The sequence below is a fragment of the Gymnodraco acuticeps genome, unplaced genomic scaffold (assembly GCF_902827175.1).
Source record: "Gymnodraco acuticeps unplaced genomic scaffold, fGymAcu1.1, whole genome shotgun sequence".
Lineage (NCBI taxonomy): Eukaryota > Metazoa > Chordata > Actinopteri > Perciformes > Bathydraconidae > Gymnodraco > Gymnodraco acuticeps.
Genome location: NW_022991085.1, coordinates 154,925 through 177,282, shown reverse-complemented (window position 1 = coordinate 177,282; position 22,358 = coordinate 154,925). Strand labels below are relative to the sequence as shown.

At 40.6% G+C, this 22,358-nt stretch overlaps 1 protein-coding gene across 2 annotated transcripts; it reads right to left on the bottom strand.

Annotated features, from left to right (window-relative positions):
- Positions 1-1,674: 1,674 nt before the first annotated feature.
- lin7b (lin-7 homolog B (C. elegans)) lies at positions 1,675-22,187 on the bottom strand. Of its 2 annotated transcripts, XM_034236805.1 has the most exons (6): positions 21,897-22,187; positions 13,638-13,756; positions 9,843-9,914; positions 6,706-6,915; positions 5,511-5,674; positions 1,675-2,264 (listed from the first exon to the last, which is right to left on the bottom strand). In XM_034236805.1, exons 1-6 carry the CDS (start codon positions 21,970-21,972, stop codon positions 2,243-2,245), a joined length of 663 nt encoding a protein of 220 aa, XP_034092696.1. In that variant the 5' UTR covers positions 21,973-22,187; the 3' UTR covers positions 1,675-2,242. The 2 variants fall into 2 exon arrangements, with proteins under 2 accessions (XP_034092696.1, XP_034092697.1); XM_034236806.1 differs by lacking the exon at positions 6,706-6,915.
- Between the last annotated feature and the right edge of the window lie 171 nt (positions 22,188-22,358).

The window sequence follows — 22,358 nt, the reverse complement described above, 5'->3', positions numbered from 1 at the left end:
AGAGCAACATGAAGAGATCTATGGATACCTCTCTCAACATCCAGATGAAACACAATTGTAAACAGATTTACTTTTTCTTTATGGATATTTTACAAATCACTCTCCTTTCAAACTATTCTTGTTTTACTGCCATATAGTATTTCATAACTGTTTTTCCTTTATTCTCTTATTGTTTTATAACTATAATGATCATATGAAGGTGTGCCGCGGAAATAATCTTTTGAATAATTTGTGACCAAACCGTTTGAGACCCACTGAGATAACTTAGACTAAAGTTAACTATCTAAACACTCAGAGAGTCCTTTAGCTCACCTGAGCCTCTCAGTCTGAGGAGAGGACTTTCCTCCAGCTTGTTGTGGAACCAACAGCTCCGTATGTCCGTTAGTGCAGCTAGCTAACCAGATGCTAACAACACGGTCCCTGCTGCTGGCACCGGTCCCTCTCTCTCTCTCCCTCTCTCACACACACACACACACACACACACACACACACACACACACACACACACACACACACACACACACACACACACACACACACACACAGAGCCGAGCTTGAATGACACAAGCACACTTTTATTTCCATGCATCTCTCTGATTGGTCTGGTGTCTTGCCTCTGTTGCATTCACTGAACACTGGAAATTATATTCCTGCCGTCCTCTCTAGTGTCATGATGAGGTTCACGTAAAACACGGTTAATGTATTATATTATTGAGGTAGAATTGTCCGGGGCTACAGAATTGTAGACAACAATGTGGAATGTATTGGCTACATATTACACAGATTATGCACAGCGGGAGCAGCAATAACCGTCAAATAATAATTCAGACAGGGGAGCTCCGCACCCACTGCCCGCCGCTAGGGGGTGCTGCAGCACCCTCAGCACCCCCCTTCCCGCACCCATGTATTATTCTGTACACGCCACGGACAATGATGTCCACTCAGTGGACATTACGCCCCCTGGTGCAAAACTTTAACATTTTATATCTCTGCGGGGAAAGCTCGTCCGTCTCCGATTCTTTTTCCAAGTGGAAGGCCCCTGGCCCCTGGCTATCCATGTAGCACCCCAGCTTATTTTTATTTTGCTCTGGGGCCGAACTGCATGTCTGTACACTTGGCGTACCGCGACCAGTAGTTAATGTCCACAAAGTCCCTAAGGTATGTAAGGGTATCTGGAAACCTAAAGCCTTTTCGGGGGATTTGTTCCTCTACTAATTGGGTTTATGTTAGGAAATCTGGCTCTGAACTAGGTCTAGGACGATTCCCCTATTTTCTCCTGGTGTTGTTTATAAGTGCAGCTGTATGGGTTCTGGGGGAGGGATTGGGCTGTTATGGAAGAGGGAGAGAAAGAAACACCCTGCTGTTGGCATAGGGTGGAAGGAAATTAATTATTTAAACATTTGTTATTGACTTTCAAATAGGTCAAGATTTGGAGAATTCTGTGATTGGTCAAATGAAGGTGAAAACTCAAAATTAAGGATTTTTTAAAAATAATGTTTACACCGTTGTTGTGTATATGTTACGACAATAAACCTTTGAATCTTCCATCTTGGAGTCTTAGAGAACAATAAAACAGAGTTACTTATAACCCTTATTACTGTGAGAGCCAACTTTGAGTACTGGAGGAGCATTTTAGAACATTATGGATATGCAGTAGCAAAAAAAATGACAGCATTTACTTTACACAGACTTTATTTAATCGATAATTGTGAATATCAATGAATACACAAATACATTATTATTTAAAATTCCCAAAACTTTGACTAGGTGACACTTGCCAGTGATTCCAGGGTTGTTCTTCATAATTATTACGGGACATGATAAATAGCATTGAAGGCTGTGTGTCAGCTTCCATCTTTCTTCTGCTACAGAACTCTAATTGCACACCGCTAAGAGTGCTGGACTTTTGTATTGTACATGACAATACAAAATAAAGGGAATTGAGAACACAAGGTTGTAGTAAGCCACACACTAGCGATAAGAAATTGGAAGTAATATCATGCTGTGGTAATTTTACACTGGAAAAATACAATTCTAGGCATGGGTTGATAACAAGCTCATTCAGCATTTCTCTAAGGAGTAGGGAGAGAAAGAGGGAAGAAAATCCTAAACTGCAGCATTGGCTTCATGAAGACAAGGTGTTAGTAGGCTACTTTGGTTTTTTGCTTCTCATCTACAGTCTTGCCTCCCACTAGAACAGAAGTCAGGGGGGTAGGACGATGAAGTCGACGGAGGACTTGAGCTAACCCCTGGACTCCAGAGATCTGCAGGGAGATAGAAAATAACACTGCATATTGGTAAACTACACACCAACAAATGATAGAAATATGGCCATAACAACATTCATTCTTCTGTGAATAAATTTTTTAAATGTATTGCCTGCTTGGAAATGAGTCAGCTATTGACTCTTGCATGATAGGTACCAGGTTATTTTTCAATGAAATCGCGCACTGATTGACGTGGACTCGAACTCGGACTCGTGAATATTTCGCCCACGATGACTCAGACTTGACTTGTACATTGACGCTCCGACTTGAACTCGGATTCGAGCAAGTCTTGTCTCGAGTCAGATGTAGGCGAGTTCACATACTGGGCCCCGCTACTCCAGTCTAGAGATGTCTAGAGACACACCCCGCATCGTGCTGTATGCTTTCACACATTCTGCTTCCACATTGGAAAAGAGCAGCGCAAAATGCTCGTTATGTGGAAACAATATTGAAGAGAAGGCTCCGTAACACATTACTCTAAGGATTGAGATCAGACATACAGGCTGTCTTGAAAACTATCATCAGAGTAACGTGATCTAATCAATAAATAAAGATTCAGCCGATAACACGAAAGCACATCTCTACTTAACATGCAGAATGACGTCATTTTGCATGCTAAGTAGCCATGTGCTTTCTTGGGCTTAATCTTTATTGATATCATTTAAACATTCACTATAATAATAATAATATTTATATTTATATTAGTAATAATATATATTTGTATAGCACCTTTTATACAAGAATTGTAGCCAAACTTGCTTCACAGCAGTTCAATAGACACATTTGTATAAAAGGATAAAAGCAATGTAGAGGAGCTACAGCTACATTTCAACAAATATATCCACTAAGATGAATACTTGAAGACTTGTCCTGGATGGATATCCTCGTGGATTCATCTTCTTATTATACACACATGCATTTCCAAACATTTGGACTACCTATGTTGCAAATGTATTATCTCTTCAATTTACACACGGCATCTATTGCACGTCTGTCCGTCCTGGGAGAGGGATCCCTCCTCTGTTGCTCTCCCTGAGGTTTCTCCCATTTTCCCCTTTAAAACTGTGGGTTTTCTCCGGAAGTTTTTCCTTGTACGATGTGAGGGTCTAAGGACAGAGGGTCTAATGACAGAGGGTCTAAGGACAGAGGGTCTAAGGACAGAGGGTGTCGTATTGTCATACTGATATTCTGTACAAACTGTGAAGACCACTGAGACAAGTGTAACATTTGTGATATTGGGCTATATAAATAAACATTGATTGATTGATTGATTGATTGATTGATTGATTGATTGATTGATTGATTGATTGATTGATTGATTGTGACTCGGACTTGGACTCTTCTTGGGTGACTTGGACTTGGACTCGAGTCCGACTCTCTCTAGGTGACTCTGACTTGGACTCTGACTCGAAAGGTGGGGACTCGAGAGTGAATTGGACTCGTGAATTGCTGACTTGACTACAACACTGCCTTGAGGTTTCCTCTAAATGTCCTCATTTACAGCAGAGTCTAAAGACAGAGGGTGTTTTATGCTTTACGGATAGTAAAACCCCTTGAGACACATTTGTGTCATGATAGTGGTCTATATCAGAGATGGGCAAATGGCGGCCCTCAGATTAATTTATAAACAACGTAATTAATTAAAAGAAAATATTATTTTGTACTTGTAGTACTGATACCGTCCACTAGACTCCTAGTTACGTCGCGAGCAGCGTAGCTACATGATTTAGTTCGGCAGCCAAATACCGCGAAATAATCTGTGACACGTTTGTGTGTATTGTGTTTGTTTCCCGGGGAAACCCTCACAAGAAACACCGGCTGTTGTTATGCCTGCTGTGACGTTAAGTTGCCGCTTGTAATTATGCCTTTACAAGCTTAAAGGTTGTATTTATCATCTGAATTTGGCGAAACAAGTTTAATATTCTTAAAACCAAGACTTTGTTTATTTGGAATCAGATGAAAACAAACTGTCACGGACCCTGCCGTGTTATCTATGATTACTACGCTTTTCATTCATAATTTCAGCGGGAGGGAGGGGGAGCGGTGCTGAGGAACAGCAGAGAGTTGACATGTGTCTGTGTGGACATTCCCCTTATTGTGCGTCAGCAGAGACTACAAGTGTCTTAGGTTCAAGTTAGACAACTAATGTCTGGGTTAGTGTTCATGACTTCATGCTTATGTCATCTTAATGGTTCATCTTAATGCACACACATTTCCCGTGCTTTCCAATAGTTTAAAATAGTTTTATTCCACTGTTAAATAACCTTTTCAATACAAACATGCCATTTGAAAAAATGAAATAACATTTCTGTGAACTGATATTTGTTTAGTGAGCTTATTAGAGGATGTTCCCTGAAAGATTGTAAAATGTCAATGAAGATGTCCTACTTAGTATATGTGTTAATAATTACATACAATACATGGAATGTGTGTGTGTGTGTGTGTGTGTGTGTGTGTGTGTGTGTGTGTGTGTGTGTGTGTGTGCGTGTGTGTGTGTGTATGTGTGTGTGTGTGTGTGTGTGTGTGTGTGTGTGTGTGTGTGTGTGTGTGTGTGTGTGTGTGTGTGTGTGTGTGTGTGTGTGTGTTCCAAGTGAATCTGCTGCCCCCTGGTGGCCAGTACATACATGATGTGGCCCCCACCACAATCCAAGTTGCCCATCCCTGGTCTATATGAATAAACTTCACTTGCTTTTCAATCTACTTAGGGCCCACACAACAGCGTTGGTTACTCAACCTTGAGGACACATGAAAGGCCCCAGATTACTTTCTTACTAAATAATTATTTGGCTGTGTCTAACTATGCTGAAACGCTATCCATGGAATGCCACTCAATATTGCCACTGAGTGCTTTGATATAAGTCGCAAATTATTTACACTGACATTGGTGGCTACTGACGTTTTAAAAGCAAAACCAATAATAAGACAGCAGTATGAGATGTAGCCACAGTTAGTTATTACGGATCCGACTTGGATGGTTACTTAAATCCTCGATCAGCGCTGCCGTCATTTAGAGTTAAGTCGCTGAAGTTGGTCATTATTTTCTTACCGTAAGCACAACAATCATTTTCAAATCAATCAAATATTTTTTTAATAATAATGTTAATAATCTAGTCGTTAATGAATTTAGCAACTAGCTGTTTATGACACGGTATAATTAGCAGGAAGCTGGTCATTAATTAGAGACAAACCTCAACCTGAATGTGTGCATGTGCCCCCTGTTTGTGCATGTGTGAACAGCCTCACGAGTAGCTAGTGTGCTGCTGTCGTCTGCGGGCACTTCTCATCTTCTCAAAGCGAGCCTCCATTTCCTCCAGGACCTTGGGGGTATAGCGTACCACCAGCTTCACTGAGCCCTGCGCCGCCTTCAGCAGCTCCACAGCCTTCTCATGGTGCTCCCCTTCAACACTCTGCATACAGGAAATTGTGTCAGTGACCTCAGCTTTAGCAGACTCTTACACGCACAGATGAACGTATTTTGTTAGAAGCCTTGTAAACTGAACTATGGTCCAATGTTTTTATTTTGAGAACACTTTATGAGGGGTTGTGGCTCCAGAAAAACACCTTTCACAGACCAAGCCTTGGCCTAATTTAATAAGAGGAAGAGTGATAACTTATTTGAAATACATTTTAGCACTGGCCTGATCATCAGGGTCACGAAGGACATTTTGACATTTGGACAGGTAGGAACCCCCAGCCCAATGATAATGCCAAAGCTAAAAAGAGCCCTGTAATGGTGGGGTCTATTTCTTACACTCCCAACCTGGTGATATACAACTCAGATTTCTTGATCAGAATTAAAGGTGGTTTTCAAGAAGTTCACAGTGGGCCTGAGCTTATGTATGTCTATTTTACTTCTGGGGTCTACACAGTCCAACAAACATTTACACACTATCCACATAAATACAACAAACATAAACACACAAAACAACTCATCTCATTGAATGAACTATCAAGTACAGAAGTGAAAACTAAATAATCATCCTTTTAACCATCATTAGGCCAAACAGACAGTTGAATTGTCATTTTCTGAAATATAGACATTGCTTTCACAAAGGTTTGAACTGACTTTGTGTTGCTTTGAATAATGTTCACCAGCATTGAATTCAAATGGCCATGGCTCTGTACATAACTGTTCTCTGTTTCATATTCGTTTTTTCCTTAGGTAACATGAACCTTTTTTTTGTTGCAGATTGTGTTTGAACTTTTGTATATCTTTCATTGAAGCACTGTACAGAATTACAAAACAGAAATCAAGCTCAGACAGAACCAATGCATTCAAAACATTTCTAGGGACATCTGGTGGTGTAACTTCTTCAACTCCTCATGCAACCAACACCGCCTTCCTTGTTTTTCTTACGTTATCAATTAGTTTTGACCGTGTTTAGTTATGATGAAAGTTATACCTCGCAGTTTTGCCTCTTTTACTTGTTGTTCTTACCACTCCATTGACGGACAGTAGCTGGTCTCCTCTCTTAAGCCCTCCCTGGCGATCGGCCACCCCCCCAGGGATCACTCTGGAGATGTAGATGGGGGAGTTCTGCTCTTTGCCCCCCATGATGTTAAAGCCAAGACCTTCTTCTGTCTTGGGCAGCTCCACTACCCTTGGGTGCGCGTGGCCCTCGCTGGCTGCAAAGGCTGCCACTGTGGCCTGGTCAGGAAGGCAACAATATGATAAGCAGGGTGATTTAGCCTAATGTGGGACATTTTTAGTTGGGTTGCTTCCTGTTTGAAGGTTGCTCCACCCTCATCCGTGATTGGACATTTGAGAAGTCATGTGATTTTGATCACATGACATCACAGTTTCATTAGGCTTGTTTGAGATGAGCGAGACCGACGCAGACCTGCGCAATTGCTACCGCCGTCTTGCTAGTGCGTTGCATGATGGTTAGTCATTTTGTCCGACTTGCTCTGGAGGCTCGCCTACATGAGACGTTGAAATCTCGCGGGACAAAGACGCCCGCAGCCTTGAGAGCGAGGCGAGGCGGCGCAGCGAGGCGAGGCGGCGCAGTTCCTCCGGAAGCTAAATGCTTGATGGGAAACGACTCGCTGGTATCTGGAGCTGAGCGCTCATTGGTGGTTTTTACCACGTGCTGCTGATGAAACTCTCCAATTGACTCAGCAAAAGTTTGTTGTTGTTGTTTTGTGTCAGTTTTACGTCGCCACATCCATTCCCATTTTTCATCATTGTTCCAATGTTTATCATCATGAAATTAATATCTATGTATTTTATACTATACTTGCACTGCTTACCGTTTTCATACTTTATATATCTTAGCATATTCATACACACTGTTCATACTGCTCAGTGTTTCCCCTAGGTTTACTGCTTTGGGGGGGTGCTGCCTGAGCGGGGGGGGGGCATTGGGATATATATTTTTTAAATCCCCTGGAGCAGAGAGAGGAGCTGTGGATTATTGTTATTGATTAATGCATCAGTGTTTCTTAGGGTCAAAAACACTAAACTCACAACTTAAAATGAAAGCGTTTAGTTTATTTAATAAAAGAGCACATCAACGTGAAAAGTGACAGTAGTTATAGATTATTTGCAATTTGGTGCTATATATATATATAAAAAAAATAAAAATAATAATAAACACCTTCAATTTCAGGCGGGGCGCGGGGACATTGGTAGGGGAAACACTGCTGTTCATACTGCTCACAGGCTGATATCTAGTGTATTCATACCCTGTTTATTCATCATTCAATTCATTCTATATGTTATTCTGTCTATTGTGTACATTACTTTTCACTTTACTGCTTGTTGCACCTGGTTAGAAGCTAAACTGCATTTCGTTGTCTCAGTACCTGTAATCTGTGCAATAACAATAAAGTTGAATCTAATCTTGAGCAGGAACAAATGTATTTACTTAGTACATATCTGACATTAACAATTAAACACATGTGTGCATTCTTTATAAATGCAAACTGGTCAGTGCACTGACGGAAGTGGTTTTGAAAAGTAATAAGTGGTTCTGTCTTTTACATACAGGATTCAACCCCCCTTGTATTGATTTGTTTAAAAATGAACAGACACTTGAGTCATTCATTTGTAGTGATATAATAATTGTGGGATTTCTATTGAATCCACTTCATCCGCAACGAAGAACGCCAGCGCAATTTCCGCCATTGCAAACCGAGTCAAGACGACTCCGAGCTGTCCGACTTCAGGCGAGCTTTTTGAGACCTCCCCCGGCTGCAATCGGATATTCTCGTCTACTTTCGAGGCGAGCCGCAACGCGTCTCAAACAAGCCTGCTGACTCTCATTTGTTTGAGGAAGACCTACACCCACTGGAGCTTAGGTGTCCCACATTAGGGAGTGTCCCACATTAAGGCAATTCACCCCATATCAAATATCTGTTTCATATTATAAAAAATAAAATACTGTGACACAATTTGCAACATAATCTCCAGTTATGTTGCGGAATGTGTCACACAAAGCTGTGTTGAATGAAGATAAAGATTGTCAGCAGCACTCTGATTGGTATTTTCCTAATCTTAAATTCAGTTTGCTGTATTTTGGTGTGCAGAGGGCATTTTGCATAGTTTGGCGGTTCAGTCAAATGAGGCGCTGCAAAGTGAGTTCTTGGTTCTACACTGAGCAAAAATATAAACGCAACACTTTTGTTTTTGCTCCCATTTTTCATGGGCTGAAATCAAAGATCTAAGACTTTTCTATGTAAACAAAAGGCCTATTCCTCTCAAATATTGTTCACACATTTGTCTAAATCTGTGTTAGTGAGCACTCCTTCTTTGTCGAGATAATCCATCCATCTCACAGGTGTGGCATATTAGTGGCTGATTAGAAAACACTACCAATAGAAATACATTGCTTTTAAAATCGTTCTGTGTGACACGGAAAAAAGGGGGAAATCGTGTTGGTGAACACGAATCAATAGATTATATTTTGGGACTATAACACGAAATGCCGTGAGACTGGGTTGTTCCTGAAGAAGAGGTCGAATTAGCAGTTCCCTCTGTCAAACTGCACATCCACCTTTGCTGTAAGATCTGGAAGGACACAAGCTCGGCTCTCCTTCAGACAACAGCCAGAAATCCTCAATCTGCTAATCGCCACAGACAGCCACTTTGGTTATCTTCCAAAATATCCCACTTCGTACAGATTTTTTTTTTTAAATGGCCCCTCGATTCATTTTATTAACCCCACTGCTGTTCGCCTCAAGCTCCCTAGGACCATGAGAATCCTCCACACCTCCATGTTTCCCAAATCAAGCCAGTTTACACAAGCGACCTGTTAACTTTTTTCCAAGTCCCAAGTCTCAGTGTTTGCATTGTTGGTTCAGTCCTGCCGCTCCCTGTGAGCATTACAGTATGAGACTATTTGAATCCCAAAAGCTGCAGTTGGTTTGGTTCTGAATTAAAAACATATGAACAAGAGGAATGATAACAGCAAGCAACCTGAGAGGATTTAATCACATGCATATGAAGATAGAAAATCCACACACCTCCTTGAGAGTATATTTATAAAAAAATAAGGACTTATGTCTCTATGACATTTCGTTTGTGCAATAGTGAAGTTATTCATAACTAAAAGGTTATTAGTTTGCATGTAATACCTTGGCAGTTGCCTGTGCTCGCACCTCTGGTCCTCCAACAATGTCCAGAGTGTCATAGAGCTGCTCATATACCTGAGGGCCCACGAGCAGATTACAGAGGAATCAGACCAACATATGAGTGTAGTTAAGAGAAATACACTGGATAAACAGGTGAGAAACATCTGAGACCAAAAGGTTGACCCATTTCCCACAATTCCTTAAATGCATCCCAAGGAGCAAATAAAGCAAGTTTTTCTGTGAGTGCTCTGATTATTAAATGTATTGTTTGATTCTGAAACGGTTTACTTATGTTGTTATTTAGCACGTCAACAGCCAGGATGTCCCACTCAGTGACATCAACCTGCGCCTGGCTGCTTCTGTAGATTGTCACATTAAGCCAATTTGTGAATTTAATTAAAAGTAAATATATCAGGGATGCAAACTCATCAGGTATGAAAAAGGTGACAAGGATCCGAGCCCCCGACCCCACGGAATATCGGCTTTAAAATGAGGAATAGAGGATTTTAGCAGTCAGAACAACTAAAGCAGCAGTGGTAATAATAACAGAAACGCTAAAGAGTCACATCTAATAGAAATATATAAAAGCATTTATTTTAATTGTAGCAGTCAGTTTATAATTTTGGCAGCACTGTTGAGCATTTTGAAAATGTATTTTCATGCCTCTGTGCAAGGCTTAGTCTTTCTATCTTTATGGCATCTGGTGTAAAGTAACTACATTCATAAACTCAAGTACTATACTTGGGTACAATTTTGAGATACTTGTACTTTATTAAGTATTTCAATGTTTTGTTACTTTGTTCTTCTTCTCCTCTACAGTTCAGAGGTACATGGTGTACTTCTACTCCACTACATGTATTTAATACCTTTAGTTACTTTACAGATGTGGATGAATGATGTGAAATATAACCAAGCGTTGAATCAGACTTTAGTTCCACCTGGAGTAAATCCACCAGCTACCCTGCAGTAAACAAAGTCATTCAAACTAGCTGCACCTTTACCAGCTTTGAGAACACTTTCATGATCAATCATTATAAAACATATCATATATATTATTCTGAAATGGACCAATCTGCACAACGACTACTTTTACTGTCGCTACTTTCACTATATTTTGATGATAATACTTTTCTACTTTCACTTGAGGAACATTTTGAATGCAGGACTTTTACTGTGACAGAGTATTCCTACACTCTGGTACTTCTAGTACAATATCTGAGTAGGCCTACTTCTACTTTTGCTCAAGTACAAGATCTGAGTACTTCTACTTGTAATCAAGTACAAGATCTGAGTACTTCTACTTTTACTCAAGTACAAGATCTGAGTACTTCTACTTTTAATCAAGTACAAGATCTGAGTACTTCTACTTTTGCTCAAGTACAAGATCTGAGTACTTCTACTTTTACTCTAGTACAAGATCTATACTTATACCACCTCCGTTTATAGCCTATGAAAAAAACAATTAGAAAACGAAGGCTAACGTTAGCAGATAGTGACAATGTATGCTAGCTAGCTAGCTCAACGACAATATTGCGACAGAAAGACTTTTCAGTTCACATCACGCTCTGCGCTCCGACAGGGAGCTCTGCTCTGAACACCTGCGCGGCCCGTTCTAACAGCTGTTCACCAGCGGTCCAGTCTGTGCCACAGTGACTCCGGACCACACAGTTAATATTAACGAACGCACCCGTAGGTAATGTAGCTGCTGAAGCTAGACCCTCATCGCGGAGCAGCAGATCCTTATTATACATCCATGAGCAGAGCCGACAGGCAGGAAGATTCGAGCACACAGCTCGCGCTTCATTATAAAAAAAGAACACCTTGCGTGTCATGATGGCACATGAGCTCGCGGCCGCAGATTTTATTGCAGATCTACATTAATCACACACACGCCGAAAGGTGACAAGTTTGCATCCCTGTATATAAATTGCCATAAACACTGTTATGCTGTATAAATACAGCTATATAACAAAACCAAGACAGTTGATGCTGATGCCACTGTGCCTCCTGTCATATTTAATTGATGTCACTTTAAAAATGACAGCTCAGAGGAAACATTTCATTAAATGCATGTTGTCTTGACTCTTCTCCCTTTAAAGGAGACATGTCATGGCCATTTCCACTGATCATAGTTCCATTGTTGAGGTCTACTAGAATAGATTTATATTGTGCAATTCTCCAAACTCACATTGGTTTCTCAAACAGCATCTCTGTAAACTACGTGTATTCACTGCATTTCACTCTCTGCCTTTAACGGCTCGTTGTAGCTCCAATAGCTCCAGCCCCACCCTCCCTGTGAGCGTGTGCTCTGATTGGTCGGGACGTTGTGAATCGCGCTGAGCTCCGTCGAGGTGTTGTTTCCTTGTTTAACGAAACACAGCCAAACTCATCCTGAGCACACACAAAGTCACAGCCGAAGTAAAAACAATAAGTGTGGCTTGATATTGAGTAAGAAAAAGGTTGATAAACGCTGTGAGAATGGGTCTGCAGAGAGAATGGGTCTGCAGAGAGAATGGGTCTGCAGAGAGCATTTCGCCACGATCCCAACTGTCTGTTATCAGCCTGCAGCCAGGGAGGAGAAATCAGCAGAGCTGCCTGCACTGAGTGTGTGTGTGTGTGTGTGTGGTGTGTGTGTGTGTGTGTGTGGTGTGTGTGTGTGTGTGTGTGTGTGTGTGTGTGTGTGTGTGTGTGTGTGTGTGTGTGTGTGTGTGTGTGTGTGTGTGTGTGTGTGTGTGTGTGTGTGTGTGTGTGTGTGTGTGTGTGTGTGTGTGTGTGTGTGTGTGTGTGTGTGTGTGTGTGTGAGGAAGTCCGTGGATTGGTTAATTTGGACCAATCAGCCTGGTCATAGCTCTGGGCGTGGCTACTGGGTGTTCAGACGTCACAATGTCCAGGAAGAACATGATAAATCTCCAACAAGGCGTTTTGGTCAAGCCCCCAGGAAGTGCGCCGGACTCTGATGAGAATATTCATAGTGGCCAATCGGCGGTACTACACTTCCTTTAGGTTGCTGGGCCCAGAAACACTTTTTCCCATTGACTTACATGGGGAAAGAGTGGTCTGTAACTCGTTGGATAATTTTTTTTAAACTAAATAAACTACCCAGTATGAACACTTGTATAGCCCTTATTAAAAACATTCGTTCCTCAAGTTGTAAAAATGTGCTAATAACGTTATTCTGAGAGTTATTTCCCTCTGCATTATGAACGCGCATCTAACCCACGGGACCGCGCCGCCCGGCACGTTCATATTACGTGTTCAGCACTATGCGTTTATCTTTACCCATGGATGCACAATAACAACGGACCATATCGTCTTACTGCCATCCCACGGAGCTGTAATAATGGATATATTGCACATGTTTGCTGTAATTCATCATTTGTAAAATATTATACTACATGGGCTGTATGATTAAATCTTGTACCGTAAATGTTGTATTAAATAATCACCGGAAAAGCATGACATGTCTCCTTTAAGTCACTTCCCCGCCTCTCATGCTCACATCTCTCTTTAGCTGGACACAGAGCTGAGGGTTGCTGTTGAATAGTGAAAAGAACCGAACTTATGTATTTTCCTATAAAATGTTCCTTAACTTCACTGAAGCACATAATGGGGTTCACAAAAGATTTGAACGATTCATCGGGACTAAGGAAAACACAACCGTGGTGCTAAGAATCCGACCTACACTGAGCCACGTGATGATACAATGTAGATATGCCTATGGCCTCTTGTCAATTCATCAGGAAGGAAACACTATGTGTAAGATCAGAATTCCCCTCACCCACCGCTGTATATCCATACCTCTCTGATGGCAGCACAGAATTTGCTCTGCAGGACTCTCTGGAGGGCCTGCAGTTTTGGAGGAGGCAGTTCCCCACTCCGCTGCAGACGGTCCAGCAGCTCGATCACCCTGCACACATCTTACAGACAAAACACACAAGCTTATATTACCCACATCTGCAGCCATTTTCGTGGGTAAGTTTTGCTGAAGCTATTAGCTCTCTCTGCTCAGTATATGTCATCAAACAGTGTGAACCGCTATCAATGCTGTGTTTTAAGTGTCTTACAGGAACATGTGAGAGAGAGAGAGAGAGAGAGAGAGAGAGAGAGAGAGAGAGAGAGAGAGAAAGACGAGAAGAGACAGAGAAGAGAGAGAGAAGAAGGCGAGAGACGCGCGAAAGAGAGAGCGAGTCTCTCTCCTTCTCTTCATCTAGCTAGCTCTATTTCTCAGCTTCTTCCTCTCTTCTCCGACAGAGAGAGAGCAGACCCAGTGAGGAAGAAAGCCTGTGTTGTGTGGAGTTACAGAGTTTAGCTGGATTATTTCAGGTATGGTAACAATACAGCTGATTAACATAAGTAACCAAAGTTATAACAGAAGTATACTGATTACTGTAAAGTTAGCAACATGTTGGAACAGACTTTATTATTTATGAAAGTGGATCTTATTTACAACAGCTGAATAATTGAAGTACCAGCTGCTGGTAGACTGTCTCTATGTTTCACCAGTGTTGGGACTAACGCGTTACAAATAACGCGTTACTGTAACGCGTTATTTTTAGCAGTAACTAGTACTCTAACGCATTACTTTCTAAATCCAGTAACTCAGTTACTGTTACTACATGGTGCGTTACTCCGTTAGTTTGTTTTATATAGTCAACAGCCAGGCGAACAGAGATGAGAACTGTACTTAAGTACAGTACTTGAGTAAATGTACTTTGATACTTCCTGTGTCACATGCGGAGACGGGCTGTGGGCGTGTTTGTGTTGTTTACTAACAAGACTATCATGGCGGCGGCGGAGCTCAAGTCTAGTTTCTCCACCTGGAGATATTCTCACTATTTCACTTTTGTCGAGCACAAAGAAAAGAACGTTTTAGTTCAATGTAAGTTGTGTCTTGGCGGGTCAAAGATCCTATCTACTGCCCAAACCAGTCATTCAAATCTCTTAAAACATCTGCAAAAACAACATGCTGGGACGAAGCTAGTAGCTGATTGATTGATTGAAAAGTGTATTAACAGCTTGTATATTGGGTACAGTACAGTACAGCTCAAAACATACAATTGTTAAGGGGATGCAGACCAGAGAAAGACTTTCGTCTTGTTTACATCAGGGTCCCCCATTTCCAATTCATCATATCATTTAAGACATATAAGACATATTTGACATACAGATGGCTTATTTACAATTTACATACAGGTGGTTTTTTTACATACAGATGGCTTATTTACAATTTTCATTTTAGATTTCGTTCTAATACATCCTAACCGGACATTTAAGACATACCAAGTCTACAGATATACAGTTAGTAACAGAGTCTAAAATGCGAGTATATACATAGATGGGGGGGGGGGGGGAAGCTGTCCATTGAACGACAGGTTGAGATTTGTACCATTACCGGGGCCAGTTTTGCAATGCTCTCCCCCGAAGGTGCTCTTTAAGAGAGGTTTTGAAGGTAAGTATAGTTTTACTTTCCTTTACAGTTGTGGGAAGAGCGTTCCACCTTGATGTGGCATAATTGCGAAACGTGTATTCCCCCTTTTTTGTGCCAAATCTGGGTTTCACATGATTTGTGGAGCTCCCTCAGTGTTATGATCATGGTATTCCTTGACCTTTGGGAAGAATTTTGACATGTACATGGGTACCATAGAGGTACGCTCTAGACCTAAGAGCTAAGACCACAGAGACTCAGCCGACGCCACTCCACCTCCACCTAAGCAACAGCGGCTGGATTTTAACCAAGGGACTGCTGGCCAGGGAAAAGTCGATAAAGCCATTGCACGGTATGTTGTAGAACACATGCAGGCTATTGCTACAGTGGAGTCACCCGCTTTCAGGGAGCTAGTTAGCATGATAGCATGTCCGGGCGGCACACGGCATATGGGACGGAAAACTTTTTCCAACTACCTGGAGAAAGAATATACAAAAATGGAAAGCCAGCTAATATCGATGCAATCCAGATTGCATATAATGCATGTCAAGTTGATCAACAGACTGTATTATTCTCCAATGCAATAACAGTACTGAAATGAAGGCGATAAAGGCATTAATGGGAGCCCTTTTTTCAAGTAACGAAAACGTTACTTTTAACAGTAAAGCATTACTTTTGGGTGTAAGTAACTAGTAAAGTAACTGAGTTACTTTTGACATGAAGTAACTAGTAATGGTAACTAGTTACTGGTTTTCAGTAACTAGCACAACACTGTGTTTCACAGACTCTTAGATCTTTTACTTTCACAGTTATTGCCAAATGTGTACTGTTTATTTGTTGTCCAAGCTGCATATGATCTGCTTGAAAGCCTATTGAAATGCTTTAAACAGCATTGTATAATTCATGCTGTAACCTGTCAACACTGTAATCATGTTTGACTGTGGACCAGATAAATGCGTTGTGCTTACATTAGTATTTACTACCTGTAATTAGGGAATACAATGAGTACATTCAGTCAGGATGTTAAACAGAACAGGACATTTTTAACCCATCACCCATGCATTTTGTCTATCACCTGTTAAAACTACGTTTTTATGAAAGAACATGTTATATTAAAGGAATCCTACAAGATCATTAATTCTAAAGGAAAACATGACAAAACCCTCCTTCAAAATAAAACAGTTTATTCAAAGACAATATTTTTAAATATAAATTGGGTAAATGCATGATTCTGAAGTGGTGTCAGCTGGGTGTCTGAAAGTGATGCTGCTTCCAACAGGAGCTTCAGGCCACTCACCTGTAAAACAGCAGATTCACTGTTACATTATACTGTCCTCATCAAATTGTATTACAGGAGGAAAAGGTAACGTTTACTGCAAAATAGAGTACATGTGAAGTTATGTCAACAGTGTTAAACATGATAGGAATAAGAAACATTGTAAACTTATTGAGAGGTTCAAATAATGACCAAATGTGCCCAGAGACCTGGAGGGGTTATGTTATACTGGAAATGCAATGCAACTGGGTAAATAACATTGTCACTATTGGATCATTGGAGAATTGGAGAATTTAGACAGCAAAACTACTGAAATAAACTTTTAAACTCTTTATTTTATCATTTTCTGGATTTTCCTCTTCAGGAAATGCAACCCTGTAACTGAACTGTAACCAGGTTATAGTAACAGGTTAGCAAATCAATGCCAATGTTAGCTTTGACCTGCTAGCTGCAGATTGTTTACTACTACTACTTTCAAGACAAGGACAAACAAAAGAAAGATAACTTTGAAACGAACTTATTTGATCCTGATAATAGGAGGAACAGGTTGCATTTGTTTGACTGCCACACTAGTTATAGACTGAGAGAATAGAAACATATGAAAATAAAAGAGAGGACTTACATATAGTCTACCCATGGCAGTAGCCATCAATTCAATTACTGTTGTTTAAAATATGTTTATGATTTATTTGACAAGAGACATAATATCGGTATCAACCAGATAATAGCAAAGAAAACAAATAAAAGCCTGTTTTAAATGTTTTATTTGACATGCAAGTTGTTCACCAAGAAGGATGGACAAGAAAAAAGGCCTCTTTTTAGGTGGTACACGAGAGCCATTTCAGAAATTCCAAATAATTCAAATAATATTTTTAAACTCTTTTTTCTGCTACTTGAATTACACATTGTCAAAGGGAAAGTATATTTAACAAAACAAGTGCATGTTTTAACATTTGGGCATGGATATTTGGAATTGCATAGGTGGCAAAAAGGCTAGTCACTGTGACCTTTTTACCTGTGCTGGATTATGGTGATTTGTTATATATGAATGCACCTGCCAATTACCTGAGCAAGTTAGATGCTGCGTATCACAGTGCACTGAGATTTGTGACAAATTGTAAAGCACTTACGCATCACTGTACCCTGTATACCAAGGCGGTTATGCCATCACTTACTGTACGGAGGCTCAGTCACTGGTACTTTTTCATTTACAAAGCCATGTTGGATAAACTACCATCTTATATCTGCTCCCTGATCTCTCGACGAATTGAAAGTACTTATTGCCTGAGATCGCATGCTGTGGTTTTATTAAATGTGCCAAGTGCTAGGACTGTCTTAGGGAAGAAAGCTTTTAGATGTGCAGCTCCACTAACATGGAACAGTCTGCAAAAAGAATGGAAAATTACCAAGCTAGTACCACTACATGTTTTTAAAGCTCGGTTGGATGCTACAAAATCAGATGCTGTTGGTACCTGTACTTGTGGTTAAATATGTAATTTGTAATCCCTGTACATGTTGCTGTATGATGTCCTTTTGTTGTTCTGTTGTTTATGTCTTCTTGTGGAACCTACTGCTGCAGGTCTCCCTTGAAAATGAGGTCATTGATCTCAATGGGATTTCACCTGGATAAATAAAGGTTTTGAATTTGAATTGGTACAGAACATTTCCTCAAATTCAGGAATAACCCTAATATTTCAGTAAGTCCATCTGACTCCTGACAGCACAGTAGCTCTCAACTTAAAGGTCACCTATTATACAAAATTCTCTTTTTGATGTCTTTTATACATAAATGTGTCCCTGGTGTGTAAGGAGACTCACAAAGTATCCGAAAATAAAACCCTCTCTCTTTTCCTCCGTACCCAAATCTCTAAAAACGGGGGAACAACGAAGCTGATCCAGATTTTCTGCCGAAATGATGACATTACTCAAATGTGGGCTGGCTTTACGGCCATGTCTTAGTCCTTTAGACATGTGTTTTATAGATATGGCCAGTGGCGACTGGTCATTAGGGGCACAGCCCCACCTAGTGTCAGCAGAAAGTATTAAAATAATAATTACAAGGGAATCAGTGTCTGGGGACTTTGTCCTGGCTGATTTTCTCTGTGTATGCTGCTCGGGACATATGTGCCATACAAGCGTACACAGCTCATGTTCGGATAAACCTTAAAGAAAGGCATCAGTAAAGTGGAACTTCTGTGTGAACTATTCTTAAATATACTATATCTTAAACTGCACTGTAACTTTTTATTCATGTATTTTTTCTTTTAATGTTTCTTTTATTATCTTTTCTTTTTAATGACTGTTTTTAAATGCCTTTGTTTGAATATCTTTCATTTTTGTAAAGCACCTTGAATTGCCTTGTGTTGAAAGGTGCTATATAAATAAACTTGCCTTGCCTTACAAAAAACATACATCTTAAATATATTTTAAGATCATGTTTAATCATCTGATTCGTCTGTACATTTCTGTTTTAGTCTGTGTTCTTCTAATTAGTGTCTACAGTGTGTGCCTATTGAGCTGTTTAGAGCCATGTGGGACAAAACCCGATCCTGCCCCTCCCTCTCCCTGTTTAAGTGAACGGTGACTGTAAAAACTACACTGCGCATGCTCAGAGTATTGTCCTATTTAATGTGTGTGGCAAAAAAATAATGACCATAGGGGCATAGAGCTGCCATCCCCACCATACGTCATCTCACATCATTCAGAGCTGATTGGCTGTAAGTACGTGTGCCGCGAAAAGTGTGGTGTGTGAAGAGGAGACGAGAGAGCTGCAGTGAGGCGTCCTACAACCCGGAAGTAAGCTGCGCATGGCTTCCCTCCACAAAAAAGCAATGAGATTTCTCCATAGGATTTTAGAAAATAGCTCCAAATAAGATCTGTGGGAAACAAACCTGTTTGATAAATGCACGTTTTGTTCAGCCGGATAATATCCACATGTCTACCCTACTTTTATCATTTTTTTAATCATAAATCTATCGATTAGATTTATGATAGACTTTTGAAACTACAAGAACATAAGGAGGACTTTTACAAAAAAGTAATAGAGATTTGTGTCCAGAAGGATAGGCAAATAGACTTCATCTTCATGTCAAGGTAAGACCGCAATTGTATTGAAAATGGGATCTTACTAAGAGAGAACAATTCAATATTTAAATGATAAAATTACATTTTTTGGGTATCCTTTTGTTGAACTGTCTGTTTAAAATTAATCAAAGCATCAGACAAAAAAAGCTTTTGAAAATAATATTATATTTTGATTTAGGTCAAAATATAATATTTGTAAACCTGAAGAGTCAGTGCCAGTGCCTCACCAGCCATGAACCTCACTGCACGTCACTGCAGAAGCCATGGGCGTAATTTCCACTGGGGACAGGGGGACATGTCCCCCCCACTTTTCTAAATCCCATTTGTGTCCCCCCCACTTTTTAAATGTGTTTATTATTAATTGTATACGCAAGTGGTCATCGTCACGGAGGAGCATCTGTGTGTGAGTGTTGGAGGAGTGGCAGATTTTTTCCGGTTGTGTATTTTCAAATTCTAGCGCACTCGAGCTGGTTTCTCCAAAATTACCTACCCCACCTTTAAGAAACCCTTCCAATGTGTACTATAGGTCAGTACAAAACAAAAAACACAGTTTAAAAGGGGAGTGATTAGTAAAATATGCATAAATAAAAAAGAAAGAATGCAGACTAGGTAAGATAAAGATAGGAGAGAGGAGTTTATCAATGATTTGTTATTGCTTGTGAGCATATTTTGATTATTGAAATATATACAGTTCTGTTTCATATGAGTGTTGAGAGCTGTATCCATAAATCTCTTAATGTTGCCCTCAAAGTGCACCAGATTGATGCTTTTAACTTCAATTTAAAGAAAAAATCTTCCCGGGGTGCATGCCCCCGGACCCCCCTACAGGATGTGAGGTCATCACAAATAAAACAGGTTCACATGGATAGGATACTAGATAAGTGTGCACACTCATTATATACACTACACATTTTCCTTGGATTTGTTAACACCATAGTCCCTAATATGTTTGTAGAAAGGGAGGAAATGGAATTAAATTGAGAACATGTTTCATTGCGGAGGACCCCCTGTTTTGTGTCCCCCCCCCCCCACTTCTCAAACCAAAGTTAAACCCTTGGCAGAAGCTTATATAAACATCTACGTTGTTGTGCCCCACCACTTTTGTACATGTGTGCCACTGGATATGGCCCTATAATATATTGTTAAAATATAGAATAATAGGTGAGCTTTAACGAAGTCAGCTAAATGCACAGTAAAACAGTAAAACTCGCACAGTAATGGCAAAACTTACAGCTTTGAAGTTGGTTGTGTGGTCACGGAGAGTTGGTATGGACCCATTCTTTGTCTCAGTTAAAAGGGATATCCAGCTGTGCAGGGTTGAGCTGCCCATTTTGTGACACAATCGCCGATGGTCCTGGATATGATATGGTGTATGCCTGATGTTCATTGGCAAGTTTGGCAGGGGTTACCATGATCACTGTGTATGGCTTGCTCCGACCGACCAAAACATTATTATTGACGTCAGAGTATAAATCGTATCCGCTCTATTTTGACACTGGTTTTCAAATAGGTGGAAACATTTGAAGTTTGTTTATCCTTACACCTTGGGAGTCTCTTCAAACCGGTACAAACATATTTAGGTGTAGCAGCAAGAGCATTTGGCATCCTCTGTGACCTTGAACGCGTTCAAAAAACATTGACTTTAGAGAGAAGGAACCAAAAATGTTAAAATGCTAAGGATGTATTCCTTTACCACTCATATTATCAACAGAGTGCGAATAGACACTGGTTCTCGTTATGATTTAAATAACGCATTTTGTAATCACAGTGGCGGAAATGCGCCTGAATAACAGCCATTAAAATGTAATGTTGATTTGACTGTTTTAGGCTTGACCGCACCTAATCTGGCTGCACCCGCGTCATAGCTTTAACCAGAGGTGCACGCGCTGCACCGCGCGGACTACTGTCAGAAACAAGCACGATCAGACTTAGTCATTCGATGTTTATATAGCAAACTGGGCAATGAAGCATGTTTGCACTAAAGGTTGTCATTTATCCATTGGCATTGTGTGAACGGATATTGCAGTTAATGAAAAGAAAGAAACGTGCGAGTGCCCGAGTTATTGCTCGTGCTTCAAACATGTCTAGGAATAAACGCGGCACATGTACTAATGTGAATAACTTGATAACCAAGAAATAACGCCTGATTACAAACGCCTTCATTGTCATTTTAGTCAAAGAATCAACTGTGCATCGCTGTCATCTTTTGAAAAGGCTGCGGTGTTTTTTTAATCTAGTTCTGTTAGCCAGCCCAATGCAGAGTGGACGTTACCTCTCTCCAGGCAGAGCGGCTCTGTCATGGCCGCCATGTCTGCTTCCTTGGCAGGGTGATAGTAAGAGGACATCATTCTGGTCTCCTCCTGTCCAGGCTGCCTGTCTAACACTCCGTATTTGAGCAGAAACTGGTTCACAGATATGCGTATTCCATTTTCGAAGAAAGCATGGAGGGTCTGTAGCAGGGTGAGGCTCAGCGTCCTGTGCTCACTGCGGGCTGTATATTGAGCAGCTCGGCATCTTCTGGAAGAACCAGGAGCGCGCTTCAACTGCGCGCATTTAAAGCCGAGCCAAATAACTACATGTCATATTCTAATACAAATGTCCACACCAGTTGTTCCACAGAACATTATTGATGCTGTTCAAATCAATTGTGAACATATTGTTACATGTTCAAGTACAGTATGCCAGCTTACGTTTATACTGCATTTAGATGATTGAAATGGTTACTTTAAAGATT

Bases quoted from the DNA above. Each gene is read 5' to 3' on its own strand.
- lin7b (XM_034236805.1), bottom strand. From the start codon at position 21,972: ATGATGTCCTCTTACTATCACCCTGCCAAGGAAGCAGACATGGCGGCC. The intron at 9,915-13,637 runs GTATGGATATAC...GTGGGCCCTCAG, and splicing joins TCTGTGCTGCCATCAGAGAG to GTATATGAGCAGCTCTATGA. The intron at 2,265-5,510 runs GTGAGGCTGTTC...ATCTCCCTGCAG, and splicing joins CAGCAGCACACTAGCTACTC to ATCTCTGGAGTCCAGGGGTT.